General features: G+C 41.3%; 1 protein-coding gene across 1 annotated transcript in view; it reads left to right on the top strand.

Annotated features, from left to right (window-relative positions):
- Nucleotides 1-15796, top strand: part of sytl1 (synaptotagmin like 1) — a 58678-nt gene extending 42882 nt beyond the window's left edge. Inside the window, exons 10-15 of the mRNA XM_033045108.1 lie at nt 2628-2730; nt 4478-4639; nt 7658-7736; nt 11141-11240; nt 12490-12695; nt 13777-15796. Coding sequence (XP_032900999.1) covers nt 2628-2730; nt 4478-4639; nt 7658-7736; nt 11141-11240; nt 12490-12695; nt 13777-13916 — 790 coding nt within the window. The 3' untranslated portion in view covers nt 13917-15796. The remainder of the gene's footprint in view (nt 1-2627; nt 2731-4477; nt 4640-7657; nt 7737-11140; nt 11241-12489; nt 12696-13776) is intronic.

The following is a 15796-nucleotide window of genomic DNA, read 5'->3' as shown; positions in this document are numbered from 1 at the left end:
AGACCTGTTTGAGTTTCCTCAGGTAGTTCAGTCGCTGATGGGCCCGTTTGACAATCCCAGTGATGTTCCTGGACCAGGTGAGACTATCTGTCATTTGCACTCCCAGGAACTTTATGCTCTCCACTCTCTCCACCGTGGTGCCACTGATGTTGAGGGGTGTGTGTTTGGGCTGCGACCTCCTGAAGTCGACAATCATCTCCTTTGTTTTTTCTACGTTTAATTCTAGATTGTTGTTGCCGCACCAGTCCACTAGTTGTTTCACTTCCTCCCTGTACATTGTTTCATCCTCTCCACTGATGAGTCCCACCACTGTGGTGTCATCTGCAAATTTTATAATCCTGTTGTCCCTGAATCTAGCAGCACAGTCATGTGTGAGCAGTGTGAACCACAGCGGGCTGAGCACACAGCCTTGAGGGGAGCCAATGCTCAGCGTGATCGAGCCCACATGGATCACATAGTGATTTTGTTTCCATTTTTAATATTTACTTCTGCAAAATGAGTTAAATTAATAAATAAAGGGTTAGCATTTCATGATACTTCCCCTATTCCTCACAGTGATCCACCCTCACCATTGGCAGTACATTTCAGGAAGTGATTACCCCACTCTCGGTAATGTAAGCACAGAGGACTGGGTGATTGCCAAACAGACAGAAAAAATGAGCAAATCGGTGGTCCAGGAGACACTCAGTATACCTTTCTTTTCAACCAGTGTTCATTTCTGAATGTTAATGGGGGAGAAGGTTTTCCTGGAGAGAGGAGCCTAGGCCAAGACCAAAGCACCATGGTTGTTTCAGCTGCACACAGAGGGAGGGGAAAATCCAAGAAAGCAATAGTTATTGTGAATTCTATAGTTAGGGGAGTAGACATGATTTTTTGATGCATGTTACCCCGCTGATGTGAGGGTCCAGGATATTCCCGAGCACCTACAGAACATTCTAAAAGAGTCAAAGCCAGTGGGGAGGTTCATATTGGTACAGGTAGTAAAATAAAAAGTTCTGCGGCCAGATTTAGAATTGGGTGAACAGAGTAAGAAGCTGATCTCAAAGCTACTAATTTCTAGAGTGCCTTATATCAGTAATTACAGAAGTAGGAGGACAATACAGATGAATAGGCAGCGAGAGAGATGATATTGGAGGGAAGACTTTAGATTCTAGAAACATTAGAAAGAGTTTCGAGGAAAGTAGGACCTGCAGAGACTGGTTGCATCTCAAAAGGGTGGGAATTGATATCCACACAGGCACTGAACAATGGAAAAAGGAAGAAAATTAGAGGAAGGCAAAGGAGATAAAAGGGGAAGTAGCAAGAATCAAAGGTAATGTTGATGGATTATTTTAGTAAATGGAGGCCATAGACACTGGAATTTAGCAGGATTCCTTTTGCTTTTTTTTTAATACATTAATGATTTACACTTACACATTGAGTGCATGTTAGAGGAAGGAGAAAACCTATAGACTGCAGGGACAGACAAATGGTCTGATAGGTTTGTGCAGAAAATGTCAAATGGAATTCACTCCAGACATGTGAGAGATAATGTATTTGTGGAGATGTAACAAGGCAAGAAAATGCACAACAAACATAAGCGGCAACTGAAAACAAAGGGACCCAGCAGTGTGTGTCCACAGATCACTGTAAGTGGAAGGAGAGAACAGTAAATTGGTGCTTTCCCTGTTAGACAATGCATACAATTCAAGGATGTGTTTATGCTACATTATGCTCGAACTGTACAAGTTCTGAATCACACACATCTTTTAAAAATGAGATTGCAGAATGAACATTGACTTCTCTAATTTCAGTAATCCTTACTTTCTCTTCCCCTTCTCAGCTCTCCCTCAGCCCACTTGCTCCACCTCTTCCTTTATTCTTCCCGCCCCGTCCTGAAATGTTGCCTATTTCCTTCGCTCCATAGATGCTGCCTTACCCGCTGAGTTTCTCCTGCATTTTTGTCTACCTTTAAAACATTATTGCAAAGATTAGAAAGTTTTAGCTGTGAGGTTAGATGGGGATGTCTTCTTTGGAAGAAAGGAGGGCTGGGAAGAAACAAATGTAGTACAGTGTATCAAGTCTTCTTCTTATTGAGTCCACACACAAGATTAGAAGCTGTTTAGCCAGAGCTGAACACACTTCTCGGCATCTGCTTACAACGGTGTCTGTCTTGTCGCTTCTTGTACGCGGTGGTGGAAAGATTGGTGGAAACAGGGCCGAGACATGAACGCTCTTTCCTTGACCCCAGTATATCAAGTAATGTGGGGCTCAGAAAGAGTAAATAGGAAGGATTAATTTATCGTGGGTCACCTCAGGGTGGGAGAGGCACAAGCCTTCATCTCATTTAGGGATGTGTTTGAAAAACCATGATCTGCAGGGCTGTGGATCTAGTGCTGGAAACCAGGATTAGGCTGGAAATTGGCAAAGAGACAATGGTTGAATGACTTAGCTCTGTATGATAAATATTTCATGAAGGTTCACTTCCCTTCTTTACTTTGCTCGTTGAAATGTGTTTATGAGATCAATCCATCCACATATGCTGCAGTTTCAGATTTTGTTCCTAACTGTACTGCAATCATCTTGGGACAATTAGTTACACCAGATGTCCTTTTAAATATGGTCTTGCTAACTTTACTCTTTAATAGCTATGTGAAGAGTTATCTTCTCCCAGACAAATCATCTCAAGGCAAGCGTAAGACCGGAGTGAAGAAGAAAACCTTGAATCCTACATTTAATGAGTCATTAACGGTGAGATCAATTATTGGATCTTTATTTTCATTCACCATTCACTATTCATAAATATCTAAATGTTTCATTAAGTATTGCTGGACTACACTGGAGAAGGTGCAGTTTGTGGCAGAATGCTTAATTATTGATGGCTTCTTTGGAGTTTCTGCATTAAACATGGACTGTGCAGAAATTCTAAAGTTGTTGTGAGTGTCGTGGTGTAATAATAATAATAATAATAATAATAAATTTTATTTATGGGCGCCTTTCAAGAGTCTCAAGGACACCTTACAAAAATTTAGCAGGTAGAGGAAAAACATGTAAGGGGAATGAAATAAATAGTAGAGACATGACTAGTATACAAAGTAAAGACAGAATTCAATACAAAACACAATATGAGGCAATTAATGCACAGATGAAAAGGGAGGGGGACGTGGGGCTAAGGATAGGCAGAGGTGAAGAGATGGGTCTTGAGGCGGGACTGGAAGATGGTGAGGGACACGGAATTGCAGATCAGTTGGGGGAGGGAGTTCCAGAGAACCTGGGTGCTGCCCTGGAGTAGGCTCTGTCCCCAAAACTGCGGAGGTTGGACTTGTGGATGGAGAGGAGACCGGCTGATGTGGATCTGAGGGACCGTGAGGGTTGGTAGGGGGAGAGGAGGTCAGTGACATATGGGGGGGCCAGTTAATAATGCCAAACACTAACCTTTTTTTTGTCAATCCAACTGCAAAGTGTAGAGCCAAGCGCCCCAAATGATGGCCTCCGAAATATAAATTTATGTTCTCCCACATTTGACATTTAATCATGTAAAATAAGTGTCACTTCCAGCAAGTATATATTACAATAATAATAGATTTGGGTTCAATCATTCTACCTTTCCAACCTGACAGATCATGCAGGGGTATATTGCAACATTGGCATCTTAACTATTTATTTAATGGATTCTCAATCCCCGTTCCCTTTCCACTCATTCTAGTTGTTTATTTTCCTTAAACTCCTGTGCCTTTATCTCTGTTTCAGAGCTGTCCATTATGAAATTATCATCTCTATCCACCCACTCCAACACCCCCCCCACCACCAATAAACTGCTTTAAATCATCCAACCTCTTAATCTCTCAAACTTTCTCTCGTCTTTTAAGATGCTTTACTAACGTACACATTTTTTTAAGCTTTTGCTCACCTGACCTAACGTCTGTTTGTGTAACTTGGTATCAGGTTTTGATTGATAATGTTCCTGTGAAGTATATTATCTCACTTTATTACATTGTAAACTAATGCCCCCAACATTGGTATTAAAGAAACATTGCAAATTCTGCCAAAGTATTTATTTTTACCCGAACATATCCTAACATGTATTTAAACTATTTAAAGATAAATGGTATTTAAAGATACACAGACTAACATATATGACACATATACGCTGTCACACTTGCACAACTGACACATACATTTACACATACACAAAATATATACTCTGCCACATGTATACATATGGCATATATATTCTGGCAAACATAATATGACCCTTAGGTGCAGAAATGTATGTCATATGTACCTTGTCATAAAAGCATGACACAACCAGAAATTAAAATACTTGTCTTCCATAGCTGTAACCGACACAATGCTCAGTGAGGTTTCTGTCTGAAACTATTTGCTAGCTAATGTACACCCATTAAATCTGTTTGTTTTTTTGTCAATTCAGCAAAATATATTTAAAACGTGCTATATAAGGTTGACTTTAACACTGAGTGTTTTTTTGTTACCAAAGTATAAACTGGGAAAAGAAGAGCTGCAGACTCGAACTCTAAATCTCTCAGTGTGGCATAGAGATCGCTTTGGGCACAATATCTTCCTGGGGGAGATAGAAATCCAACTAGAGCTTTGCGATTGGAGTAATACTAAACCGACAACGTACATCCTTCAGCCACGGGTAAGATTTTGTCACTGTCCAACACACATTGACCTGCCTCAATGTGCTGTCCAGTTGTCCGTTTTGTAATTGTATTAACAAAATAAGGACTAAGAAATGGCTATTTCATCCAAGAAATGATGCTTGCCTTTTTCCTGTTGGCTCGGCAAAATATATTTAAAATACGCTTGAGTTTGACACAGAGCATGTCAAAGAGCGTGTATGTGCACTGCGATAACTGTTGCAAGCAATTCTGGAATCAAGCCACTTAAATTCCATTCTAGTCTAATCAAGTGTGTTTCTTACACAAAAACATATTGGGTAAAGATACTTGAGTATGAAAAACCCAGATGCATCAGCAAAGTTAGGAATATATTTCTCCATGCAATCAAAGATTACAGTTTGTCAGAAATCTGTTATTTCTTGTCATCCAACTGCTGCTAACTCTTCTGTTGCTCTCCAGTGGACCATCCTGACTCATGCCAGGAAATAGCCCCAGTTTGATCTTGCAATCTGATTCTCCATCTTTCTTTTGTTGACCTTTGAGCATTTACTTGCTCCAATAAATCAGGGATCTGGGGTACAGCTAAAATGTATATCGGTGTATCTAAAGAGGTGATATACAGATTTGTGACAACATTTTGAGTTTTAATGTTTCTGCTGTGGATTCTGTTGCCATGTATTTTGATGGGGCTGTTCTTGGCATGTTCATGACAGTAATAGCATTCCCAAAGAGAGCTCCTCATTATTTAGTGGATAAAATGTATTGGCATGAGCAGGATGTTCATCTGAATGGATGCTCATCTGAATTATTATCTGAATGGTGGCCGATTAGGAAAGGGGGAGATGCAACGAGACCTGGGTGTCATGGTACACCAGTCATTAAAAGTAGGCATGCAGGTGCAGCAGGCAGTGAAGAAGGCGAATGGTATGTTAGCATTCATAGCAAAAGGATTTGAGTATAGGAGCAGGGAGGTTCTACTGCAGTTGTACAGGGTCTTGGTGAGACCACACCTGGAGTATTGCGTACAGTTTTGGTCTCCTAATCTGAGGAAAGACATTCTTGCCATAGAGGGAGTACAGAGAAGGTTCACCAGACTGATTCCTGGGATGTCAGGACTTTCATATGAAGAAAGACTGGATAGACTCGGTTTGTACTCGCTAGAATTTAGAAGATTGAGGGGGGATCTTATAGAAACTTACAAAATTCTTAAGGGGTTGGACAGGCTAGATGCAGGAAGATTGTTTCCGATGTTGGGGAAGTCCAGAACAAGGGGTCACAGTTTAAGAATAGGGGGGAAATCTTTTAGGACCGAGATGAGGAAAACATTTTTCACACAGAGTGGTGAATCTCTGGAATTCTCTGCCACAGAAGGTAGTTGAGGCCAGTTCTTTGGCTATATTTAAGAGGGAGTTAAATGTGGCCCTTGTGGCTAAAGGGATCAGGGGGTATGGAGAGAAGGCAGGTACAGGATACTGAGTTGGATGATCAGCCATGATCATATTGAATGGCGGTGCAGGCTCAAAGGGCCGAATGGCCTACTCCTGCACCTATTTTCTATGTTTCTAGGATAGCTGTTGGATTATCTATGGCCATTTCTCCTGTTATGCAGTAAATGCATGAAACGTGTTCCTTGGGCTTGAACTAGTATTTGTATCCTAAGATACAGGAAAATCAAGTAAAATTCAAATGAGATTTTCAAGATTTAAATACTAGCTTGGACAACCAGAAAGATCCCAGGAGGATAGTATGGAAATTCCAGGCACACCCACGAATGTTTATGAACAAGTAATGGCATTGAATGTCAATAGTGGGCGATTAGACTTGCTCTTAATGGAGATAAGCATTGTCTACTGCTTGTGTGGAACAAACATTATTTGTCACGGCAGCAATAGAGTATAATACAGCACAGAAACAGGCCCTTCAACCTATCTTGCCCAAACCGGCTAAAATGGCCTGTCTGTGCTTGTCCCATCCACCTGGGTTTGGCCCATATCCCTCTAAATCTTTTCTATCCGTGTTATCCAGCCTACCTCTGAATGTTGTCTAGATCCTGATGTTTGTGGCAATACTCTGCTTCATAACCTAAGAGGTAGAAATTGAATTGAACATTGTGTGGTCGTTAGGGAACATAATGGAACCAAGAATTTGTGAGGATGATCAGGTCTAATGCACTGTGTAACACCTGGTGTGAAGTCTTAAGGCTGGGATGTGTGACCTCCTATATTCACAGCCGTTGTCCATTATGCAACTTATTTCTCCAGCCAAAAGATATTGTTGGTTCCCATTAAGTTCAGTTTTACCTGGGCTCCAAGATACCACATTTAACGAAATGCATCTTTGATGTCAAAGGTCTGTCAGTCCTGGAGTTTTGCTCCTTGCTTGAGCAAAGACTGTGGTGAGCTTCTTGAGAGTTGTTATTATTGCGCCCATTGAGATTAGAGTATTCCAGTACTCTCCTGATTTGCTTCTGACAACAGGCTGCAATTGAATAGAAACATTCAATAAATGGATAAGAATTTGACCCGAGTTTTATTTTTACTTTTCCATAGATTTGCTAGAAATCCAACCACTTGGGCTTAAAAAAAAAAAGCATTGTGTAAATTTCACATCATCATTATCTATAGATGAATATTTAAAAAAAAGACATTGTACAAGCTGGAAATATAAAATTTGAAAAAAGGAAATTTGGGGAATTTTGGGAATACTTAACAAGGAGGACAGCATCTGTGGAAAGTGTAATAGAGAATGAAGATCTGAGATGTTAATAGGTGATTTTCCAGGTATTTGGAGAGGCTACAGATTGGTTCCCGGTCTCTAAAGTATAGAAAATGCATTATTGATTCCTATTATGCATATTCTTCTCTGCACCATTCTCCACATCCAATACATTTATCATCATTGTCAATGATATCAACCAAACCGGTTATTTTTCATGCTGTATATGTATGTATATATGTATAAACCCTCTCTATACAATCTGTGAAGTAAAGTAGTGACTAACATGGACTAAAATCTGTTAATCTACTCTTGTGCAGATTGCTGCTCCACCAAGCCCAAACCAAAGAAAAGGTCAGCTGTCCTTGTCACTAAAATTCGTCCCAGCGGGATCATGTGGTACGTTCAATCACACTATTATCATTTACTAATGACTATTGAACAATCATTCAGTAGCCTTTCAGCTACAGATGACTTTGGTGTGGGCCTGTATCTTGGGGAACAGGTCATTAAACATAGGATCCTGTTATCGAGCTGTTAAGCCAATACTCAGGCTGACACATATACATGTTTTCCACATCCTCTGTGAGGATAGGGCACTATATCTAAAGAGGATGAAAATCTCACCTTTCCCACCAACCCAGATGGTAGTTTATAATAGCACTTCTGGAAGGACTAAACTGGGAAATACATCATCATCATTATCCAGGCTACCTCAGTGTCTGTTGGTCAATATTAGTAACAAGACAATTTCCCCAAATAGCACTGTCTCCCCGATTGAGAAAAAAGCCTTCGCTACCATATTTCCTTAGCACTGCCATACACTTTTCCGGTTAGCTTTGTAGCCAAAGTAGTTAATTTTCATGTATTTCTCCATCTGGGACAAATATGTGTTGTGGTACACAAAAAAGCTGGAGAAACTCAGCGGGTGCAGCAGCATCTATGGAGCGAAGGAAATAGGCGACGTTTCGGGCCGAAACCCTTCTTCAGACTGATCGGGGGCGGGGGGGGGTGGGGACAAGAAAGGAAAAAGGAGGAGGAGCCCGAAGGCTGGGGGATGGGAGGAGACAGCAGGGGGACTGAGGAAGGGGAGGAGATAGCAAGGACTAACAAAATTGGGAGAATTCGATGTTCATGCCCCCAGGATGCAGACTCCCCAAAGGTGCGGTGCTGTTCCTCCAATTTCCGGTGCTGCTCGCTGTGGCCATGGAGGAGACCCAGGACAGAGAGGTCGGAGACGGAGTGGGAGGGGGAGTTGAAGTGCTGAGCCACCGGGAGGTCAGCTTGGTTATTGCGGACCGAGCGGAGGTGTTCGGCGAAACGATCGCCCAACCTCCGCTTGGTCTCACCGATATAGATCTGCTGACATCTAGAGCAGCGGATGCAATAGATGAGGTTGGAGGAGATGCAGGTAAACCTCTGTCGCACCTAGAACGATTGCTTGGGTCCTTGAACGGAGTCGAGGGGGGAGGTAAAGGGACAAGTGTTGCATCTCTTGCGGTTGCAAGGGAAAGTGCCCGGGGAGGGGGTGGTACGAGAGGGAAGGGAAGAATTGACAAGGGAGTTATGGAGGGAGCGGTCTTTGTGGAAGGCAGATATGGGGGGAGATGGGAAGATGTGGCGAGTGGTGGGGTCACGTTGGAGGTGGCGAAACTGACGGAGGATTACTTTTTGTATGTGACGGCTGGTGGGGTGAAAGGTGAGGACTAGGGGGACTCTGCGCTTGTTGCGAGTGGGGGGATGGGGAGAGAGAGCAGTGTTGCGGGGTATGGAAGAGACCCTGGTGCGAGCCTCATCTATGGTGGAGGAGGGGAACCCCTGTTCCCTGAATAATGAGGACACTTCAGATGTCCTGGTGTGGAACGCCTCATACGTGGAGCAGATGCGGCGTAGACGGAGGAATTGGGAGTAGGGGATGGAGTCCTTACAGGAAGCAGGGTGGGAAGAAGTGTAGTCCAGATGGCCATGGGAGTCAGTGGGTTTATAGTGGATGTCGGTCAGAAGTCTATCACCTGCAATGGAGATAGTGAGGTCAAGGAATGGTAGGGAAGTGTCGGAAATGGTCCAGGTGTATTTGAGTGCCGGATGGAAGTTAGTGGTGAAGTGGATGAAGTCAGTCAGTTGTGTGCGGGTGCAGGAGGTGGCACCAAAGCAGTCGTCGATGTAGCGGAGGTAGAGGTCGGGGATGGGGTCATGGTATGTATTGAACAAGGATTGCTCGACGTAACCGACAAATAGGCAGGCATAGCTGGGGCCCATGCGTGTGCCCATAGCTACGCCTTGTATTTGGAGGAAATGGGAGGAGTCGAACGTGAAGTTATTGAGGGTAAGGACCAGCTCCGCTAGGCGGAGGAGAGTGTGTTGTGGTCCTGCTCATCAAAGTTTTTTGATCAAACTCAGTTTTCTCAGTGCACGGGCAAGTAAAACCAAAACTTGCATGAAAATTATATTTTCAACATACAAATGTGCTGACGCATCCTTCACTCTCCCACGCTCCACCCTCCACATTAACACTTACACATGGAATCTCTCCAAAGAGAAAGGTAACTCAAATAATAGTGAGCAAGATGATTTGGTGAAGTACGCAAGTCCCAGTTAAACATGGAAATTCTACAATTGGTGTCAGTAATTCCCTGCCCCGCCACACCATAGCATTTGGCATTTTTCTCTAACTTAGAGAACTTTCATGAACAGGTTAAAAAAATACTCTCCAAAGAAATGTTTATGTGTAATTGAGAGTTTAAAACCATAATTAGCCATAATTACCGTGTAGCGGTTGTAGTCCTTTGGCCCGAAAGAAAGTAATTTTATACGTATGGCTTATAATGGCCAGATAAATAATTTACATTTTAATGAATATTAAGATCATTATTTAAATCTTTTTAACTATGTATAATATTTCAGATTCTATCATAATCTCACTTGTCCCAATCTTTAATTTGCTTGCTGTCAAACAATGATTGAAATATTAGGGGTTTTTTCTTTTTATTTCCTTTTGATTTTTATTTCCTTGTGTTTGGTTGCTCATTTGGTTTCATTCCATTGCTGTTGGTGGATGCCAGAGACTCTGGACAGCAACTGACATTGGGAACAAATTGGGAATTTCACAAAGGTTGGTAGATCAGTGTGATTCCTTTGCTCAAGGTCATTCCTTTGCTCAAGGTCAAAAACTAGGGCTGTTGTTTAACCACGGATTTATAAAATACCAGATACAAATGGTAAATAGCTGAGGCTAATGGCACACCACTAAACCAAATTTGGTTAGCAACCGACTAATAAACTAATAATAATAAACTAATCAATTAGTTAATACTGGCTCTGTCTTCCAAGCTTTCAGTCAGCTAACACACTACCCCCTGCCAAATTTTGGTCTATTCTTGCAGATACTGGATATCTGAAATATAATACAAAATTCTGGTAATACGCAGCAGACCACGCAGGATCTGTGGTGAAAACAATTAACATTTCAAGACATGACTTGGAACATTAGCTCCGTTTCTCTCGTTGTAGATGCTGCCTGATCTATTGAGTATTTCAAGTCAAGAGTGTGTAATTGTCATATGTACAACAGAACAATTAAATTCTTACTTGCAGCAGCTTAACAGGCTCATAAATAACAGGCTGCATTCCTAACGCTCGGGTGAGGTTGGACGAGGATGAGGTGAAACAAGCATTGTGGAGTGGGTCAGGGGTGGGGTAATGGGATAAGGTGGAGGAGAAGCTACACAATACACAATACAATTTATTTGTCATTTGAACCCCATTGGGGTTATCAGCTAGAACTGATGAATCTCCTTCTTTAGATCAAGGATTGCCTTCCACCGCAGAAGTGCACATCTGGTTAAAGGAAGCACGGAATCTCATCCCAGTTCGATCCAAGGGCATCAATTCCTTTGTTAAATGGTAATTTCTTGAAATTGTACAATTATCTGTCAAGGCGATCAAAAGGGAAAATGGGAGATGTTTACAGGAAGGAGGAAAGGAATTAATTGCCACTACAAGGTGGTCTCAGCTGGGCCAGATACCTGACACAGTAGAGGGGCAGCGAGACTGTGCTGTCTATTGAAATAACAAACTGTACCAACTTCTCAGGAATCCAATTCTACATCAGCATAAACTATGGTCCTGGCTGTCCCAAAGTCTTCTAGAAATGTCCATTGGCTCTCTCAGAATCCTGGCCATTCTCTAATACTCTTGTAGTCCAGAAGCACATATTTAGCAACTATCCCTATATATGTGCTACTGCAATTAGTACCAGTTTCTTATACTGGTCCTTGATAAGATAGCACCTGAAGAATTGTGTGCAAATTAATCTCCTTATCAAAGAAGGAATATACTTTACATAGTCTATTTGCAATATATTTACTAGACTGATTCCTGGGGTGATGGACTATAATTTGAGGTGAGCTTGGTTTAGTCAATTTCATATTCACTGTCATTTGGAGGAATGAGATAAAATGTCATTGAAAGATACAGAATTTGACAAGTTTGTCACAATGAAGATATTTTGCCACAGTTGAAGGATCTATAAACAAGGGTTATATTTTCAGGATAGACACCAAATGCTGGAGTAACAGCGGGACAGGCAGCATCTCTGGAGAGAAGGAATGGGTGACTTTTTGGGTCGAGACCATTCCTCAGACAGAGAGTCAGGGGAGAGGGAGACTAGAGATTTGGAAGGGTACAAAGAGAATGTAAGGAGTGAAAAGGACAGATCAAACCAGACGATGATCAAATGTAGAATGGTTCATTGTTTGCTGAGGTGAAGATGACAACGAGGCATACAAACAGTAAAATTAACCTGGAGGGAAGTGAAAGCAATGTGTACTACTTGAAGTTAGAGAAATCAATATTCATACCGCTGGATTGTAAGTTGCAAGATATTTAGAATTTAGATGAGAAGAAATGTATTCACTAAAAATTAACTTTAGTGAATTTCCTATCACTAAAGACTATGTAAGGCAAGTCGCTGAATATATTCAAGGATGGAGATTTGTAGACACAAAATGTATTGAGGGGAGAATTGAAACAGGGGATAAGTCATAAATATATATGAATAATAGAGCAGACGGCCGTTACCTAATTTTGCTATGTTTCTACGTTTCTATATAACACATAGCACAATATCATGTAATTACTTTGTTGCCATCAGTTCTATTCTACCAGATGCCAATAAAGCCAGTCAACAGAAGACCAGAGTGATAAAGAAAGATCTGAATCCTGTTTATAACCACACAATGGTATATGATGGCTTTCAGACAGAAGATGTAAGTGAGACCTGTGCAGAATTCACCATCTGGAATCATGACACCTTTTCCAGCCACCTCTTGGGAGGACTGAGACTCAGTCTGGGAACAGGTACAGAAATTAGCATATCTCCTCATGGTCCCATGCCATTAAATAAAAGCAAAAAAAAAGTATTGACATCGATACCATTGCCTTGATAGATGAATGATGCTCATTCTTTGCCCATTAGTACCTTAAAAATTGCAGTTTGGATCCAATATGGATCATAAGACCTCAAGTTATACCTTAAGAGATGATTCCCAATTGAAATAGACAGGTGTTCTGGACAGAGCATGAGAGTAAACAGGTTGATAAGTTCCATTACAATCCACTAACACCTATTTCCAGGCTGCAGCTATTCTTCTTTGTACGTCACTTGTTTATGCTGCAAGGTATGAGGTAGGTATTCACTGAACTACACAACCAAACTAAAGCTGGAAGAACCCTCCCATCTACCGTCTGGACCTTCCTAACTCCCCATCTCTTCTCCTTAATGGTTCTGTTCTTTCAAATATTCAAGTATTTCCTAAGCCAAGTATTAGCATTCTCATTGACCATATGCATCTGCCTGCCGCAGAACCTACCACTGAATTTGGATCAGTAGTCACTTATCCACAATGTGTGCCATTGCTTGGTACGCAAATCTGTGTAATTATGAAGAACCCAAAGTTACTGATTGAGAATAAAGAGACTATACTCCGCCCAAATTTGGTTAAGAAAGTTTGCTGAGGATTTGGCAATACCAACCAGGCAGGCAAGCATTAAAGTTTAGCAACAGGAACCAAGTGTTGGCTGATGGCAGATGTGAGTCTTCTGTCATATGCCTTCTCTATTATTAACTCATTTTTCAGCCACAATATGTGGTAAAATGTCAGTTTTGCCAGTCAGATCCAACAACTTAAATCCCATGGGTTATTACGTAAAGAATCCCAGCATTACCAATTGCAATAGTGCCAACAATGTTTAGAAGGGTTTCGGCCCGAAACGTCGCCTATTTCCTTCGCTCCATAGATGCTGCTGCACCCGCTGAGTTTCCCCAGCAATTGTGTGTACCTGCCATTTTAATAACCCTGTGTTTCTGTGCTTTACAACTTAATGTTAAGGGTTTATTGGCAATTCCGCTGATCACTCTCAATCTTTGCTGCCATTCTAGGTCACAGCTATGGCCAACCTGTCAACTGGATGGATTCAAATGAGGAAGAAGTATCTGCGTGGCAGGGAATGCTGGATGATCCAGGGCAGTGGGTGGCCATTCTATTACCAATCAGGTCCAATGTGGTTCCCAGCGAATAATCACAGAACCAAAGGCTCTTTCTGAAAAGTAATTAACAAAACAGATTGCTGGAGGAACTCACCAGTTCAGGCAGCATCTGTGGAGGGAAATAGACAGATGACGTTTCAGTTCAGGACCCTTCTTTAGACCTGACTCGAAACATTGTCTGTCCATTTCCCTCCACAGATGCTACTTGGTTCACTCAGTTCCTCCAGCACTTTGTTTTTTTTACCCAACATTTCAGCATCTGCAGCTCCTGTGCCTCCATAATATGTGTGACTCAACAAATCCCTTAGAACGTTATGCTTGGGTTATTAGGCCTAAAATGAGAAGACAAATATTTGAGGGGATTGTAGGAGATGTCATTGCTGGCTGTTTTGGCGAGATATATGATTGAGAAATTATATATATTCAGGTGACAATTTTGACTGGGGTGTTACACAACTCTGTCATAAAGTGTAAATCAGATCAACCTCCATGACAGGGCCTGGGCTAGGAGCTGAGAGTTAGGGCCGTGTAATAACTATACATTTCATCTCCACTTCAGACCTGCAATAGGATATGTCCATATCTGAAATTTGATATCTGAAAACTGTTATTTGACTGTCGTTTATCTCCAAAAGGAATTGTTTATTAGAAGTTGTCCTGGTAAACAAATTAACAGTTATATATTTATAAACCCAATGCGCTCAAGTGGAAAAAAATATTTTTTACAGATGACAACCTTTTGTTATTGTAGAATAGATAATGAATATGTAGTTTCTTCTACTTGAGATACTCTTTAAATGTTTGTTGTGTGGAACATAATGTTTGTTGTGTGTTTAATTTTGAGCCTGGCTTTTAAATGAAACTGTTGAGGTTCCTGATATTTTCATTATCAACCTATACTTTTCTAGCAAGTAAACCAGCTGAGGTATCTGCATCACATACTTAATGCAACACAGGAAGCCACCTGGCCCAAACTGGCTTCTGAGACAGAAATCCTTTCAATCATATTTCTTTTGTTTTCCTATAGGTGGCAGTTTATTCTTTCTCACGTATATCAATATCCCTTTGATTCTTTTGCCACTTACCCACACTAACGGGTAATTTACAATAAGCAATTAACCTTATTGTTAATTAATATATGGGAGAGGAAATGGGAACTCACAGCAGAAACTCGCAAAGCCATGGAGGAAATGTGAAAACACGCACGCTCTTTAACTATTTTTTATATTGGAGAGCATCCTTTACTTCCTTAGTTTCACCGATGAACAATGTCCTCATCCATCTACCTTTTACCTGGGGTAGGGGAATCAAGAACTAGAAGACATAGGTTTTAGGTGAGAGTGAAAAAATTTAATAGAAACCTGAAGGGCAACTTTTTCATTCAGAGGGTCGAGGGTATATGGAATGAGCTGTCAGAGGAGGTAGTTGAGGCACGAACAATAATAACATTTAAAAGACTCTTGGACAGGTACATGACTAGGAAAGGTTTAGAGGGATATGGACCAAGTGCAGACAAATGGGACTGGCTTAGATGGGGCAATTTGGTGGGCATGGACTAGTTGAGCCTAAAGGCGTGTTTTCATGCTGTTTGAATCTATAACAAACTTATTTTGTGCAATTTAATGATATGGTGCATAGCTCTCTGGGACATTTCTCCAATAGGGTTGTAGATCTTCAAGTTCTTACAATCACTGCCTCCCAATACTAACCAGCGACCCATTTCTTACCAGAGGCCACATCCCAATCTCTCCTCTATCTATTTTATCCGAGCCTGTCTGCTATTGCACTGATCCCATCCTTATATTAAACGCTGGATTCCTGTTTGCAATGGAATTGTTTAGGTTAGTTAACTCCTTTAACTTTGTGTTCAAGGGTTTCTTTTTACATACCAATTAAATGAATGAAAACAAAA

Source organism: Amblyraja radiata, chromosome 27 (assembly GCF_010909765.2).
Source record: "Amblyraja radiata isolate CabotCenter1 chromosome 27, sAmbRad1.1.pri, whole genome shotgun sequence".
Lineage (NCBI taxonomy): Eukaryota > Metazoa > Chordata > Chondrichthyes > Rajiformes > Rajidae > Amblyraja > Amblyraja radiata.
This window is presented reverse-complemented; position numbering and strand designations above follow the sequence as displayed.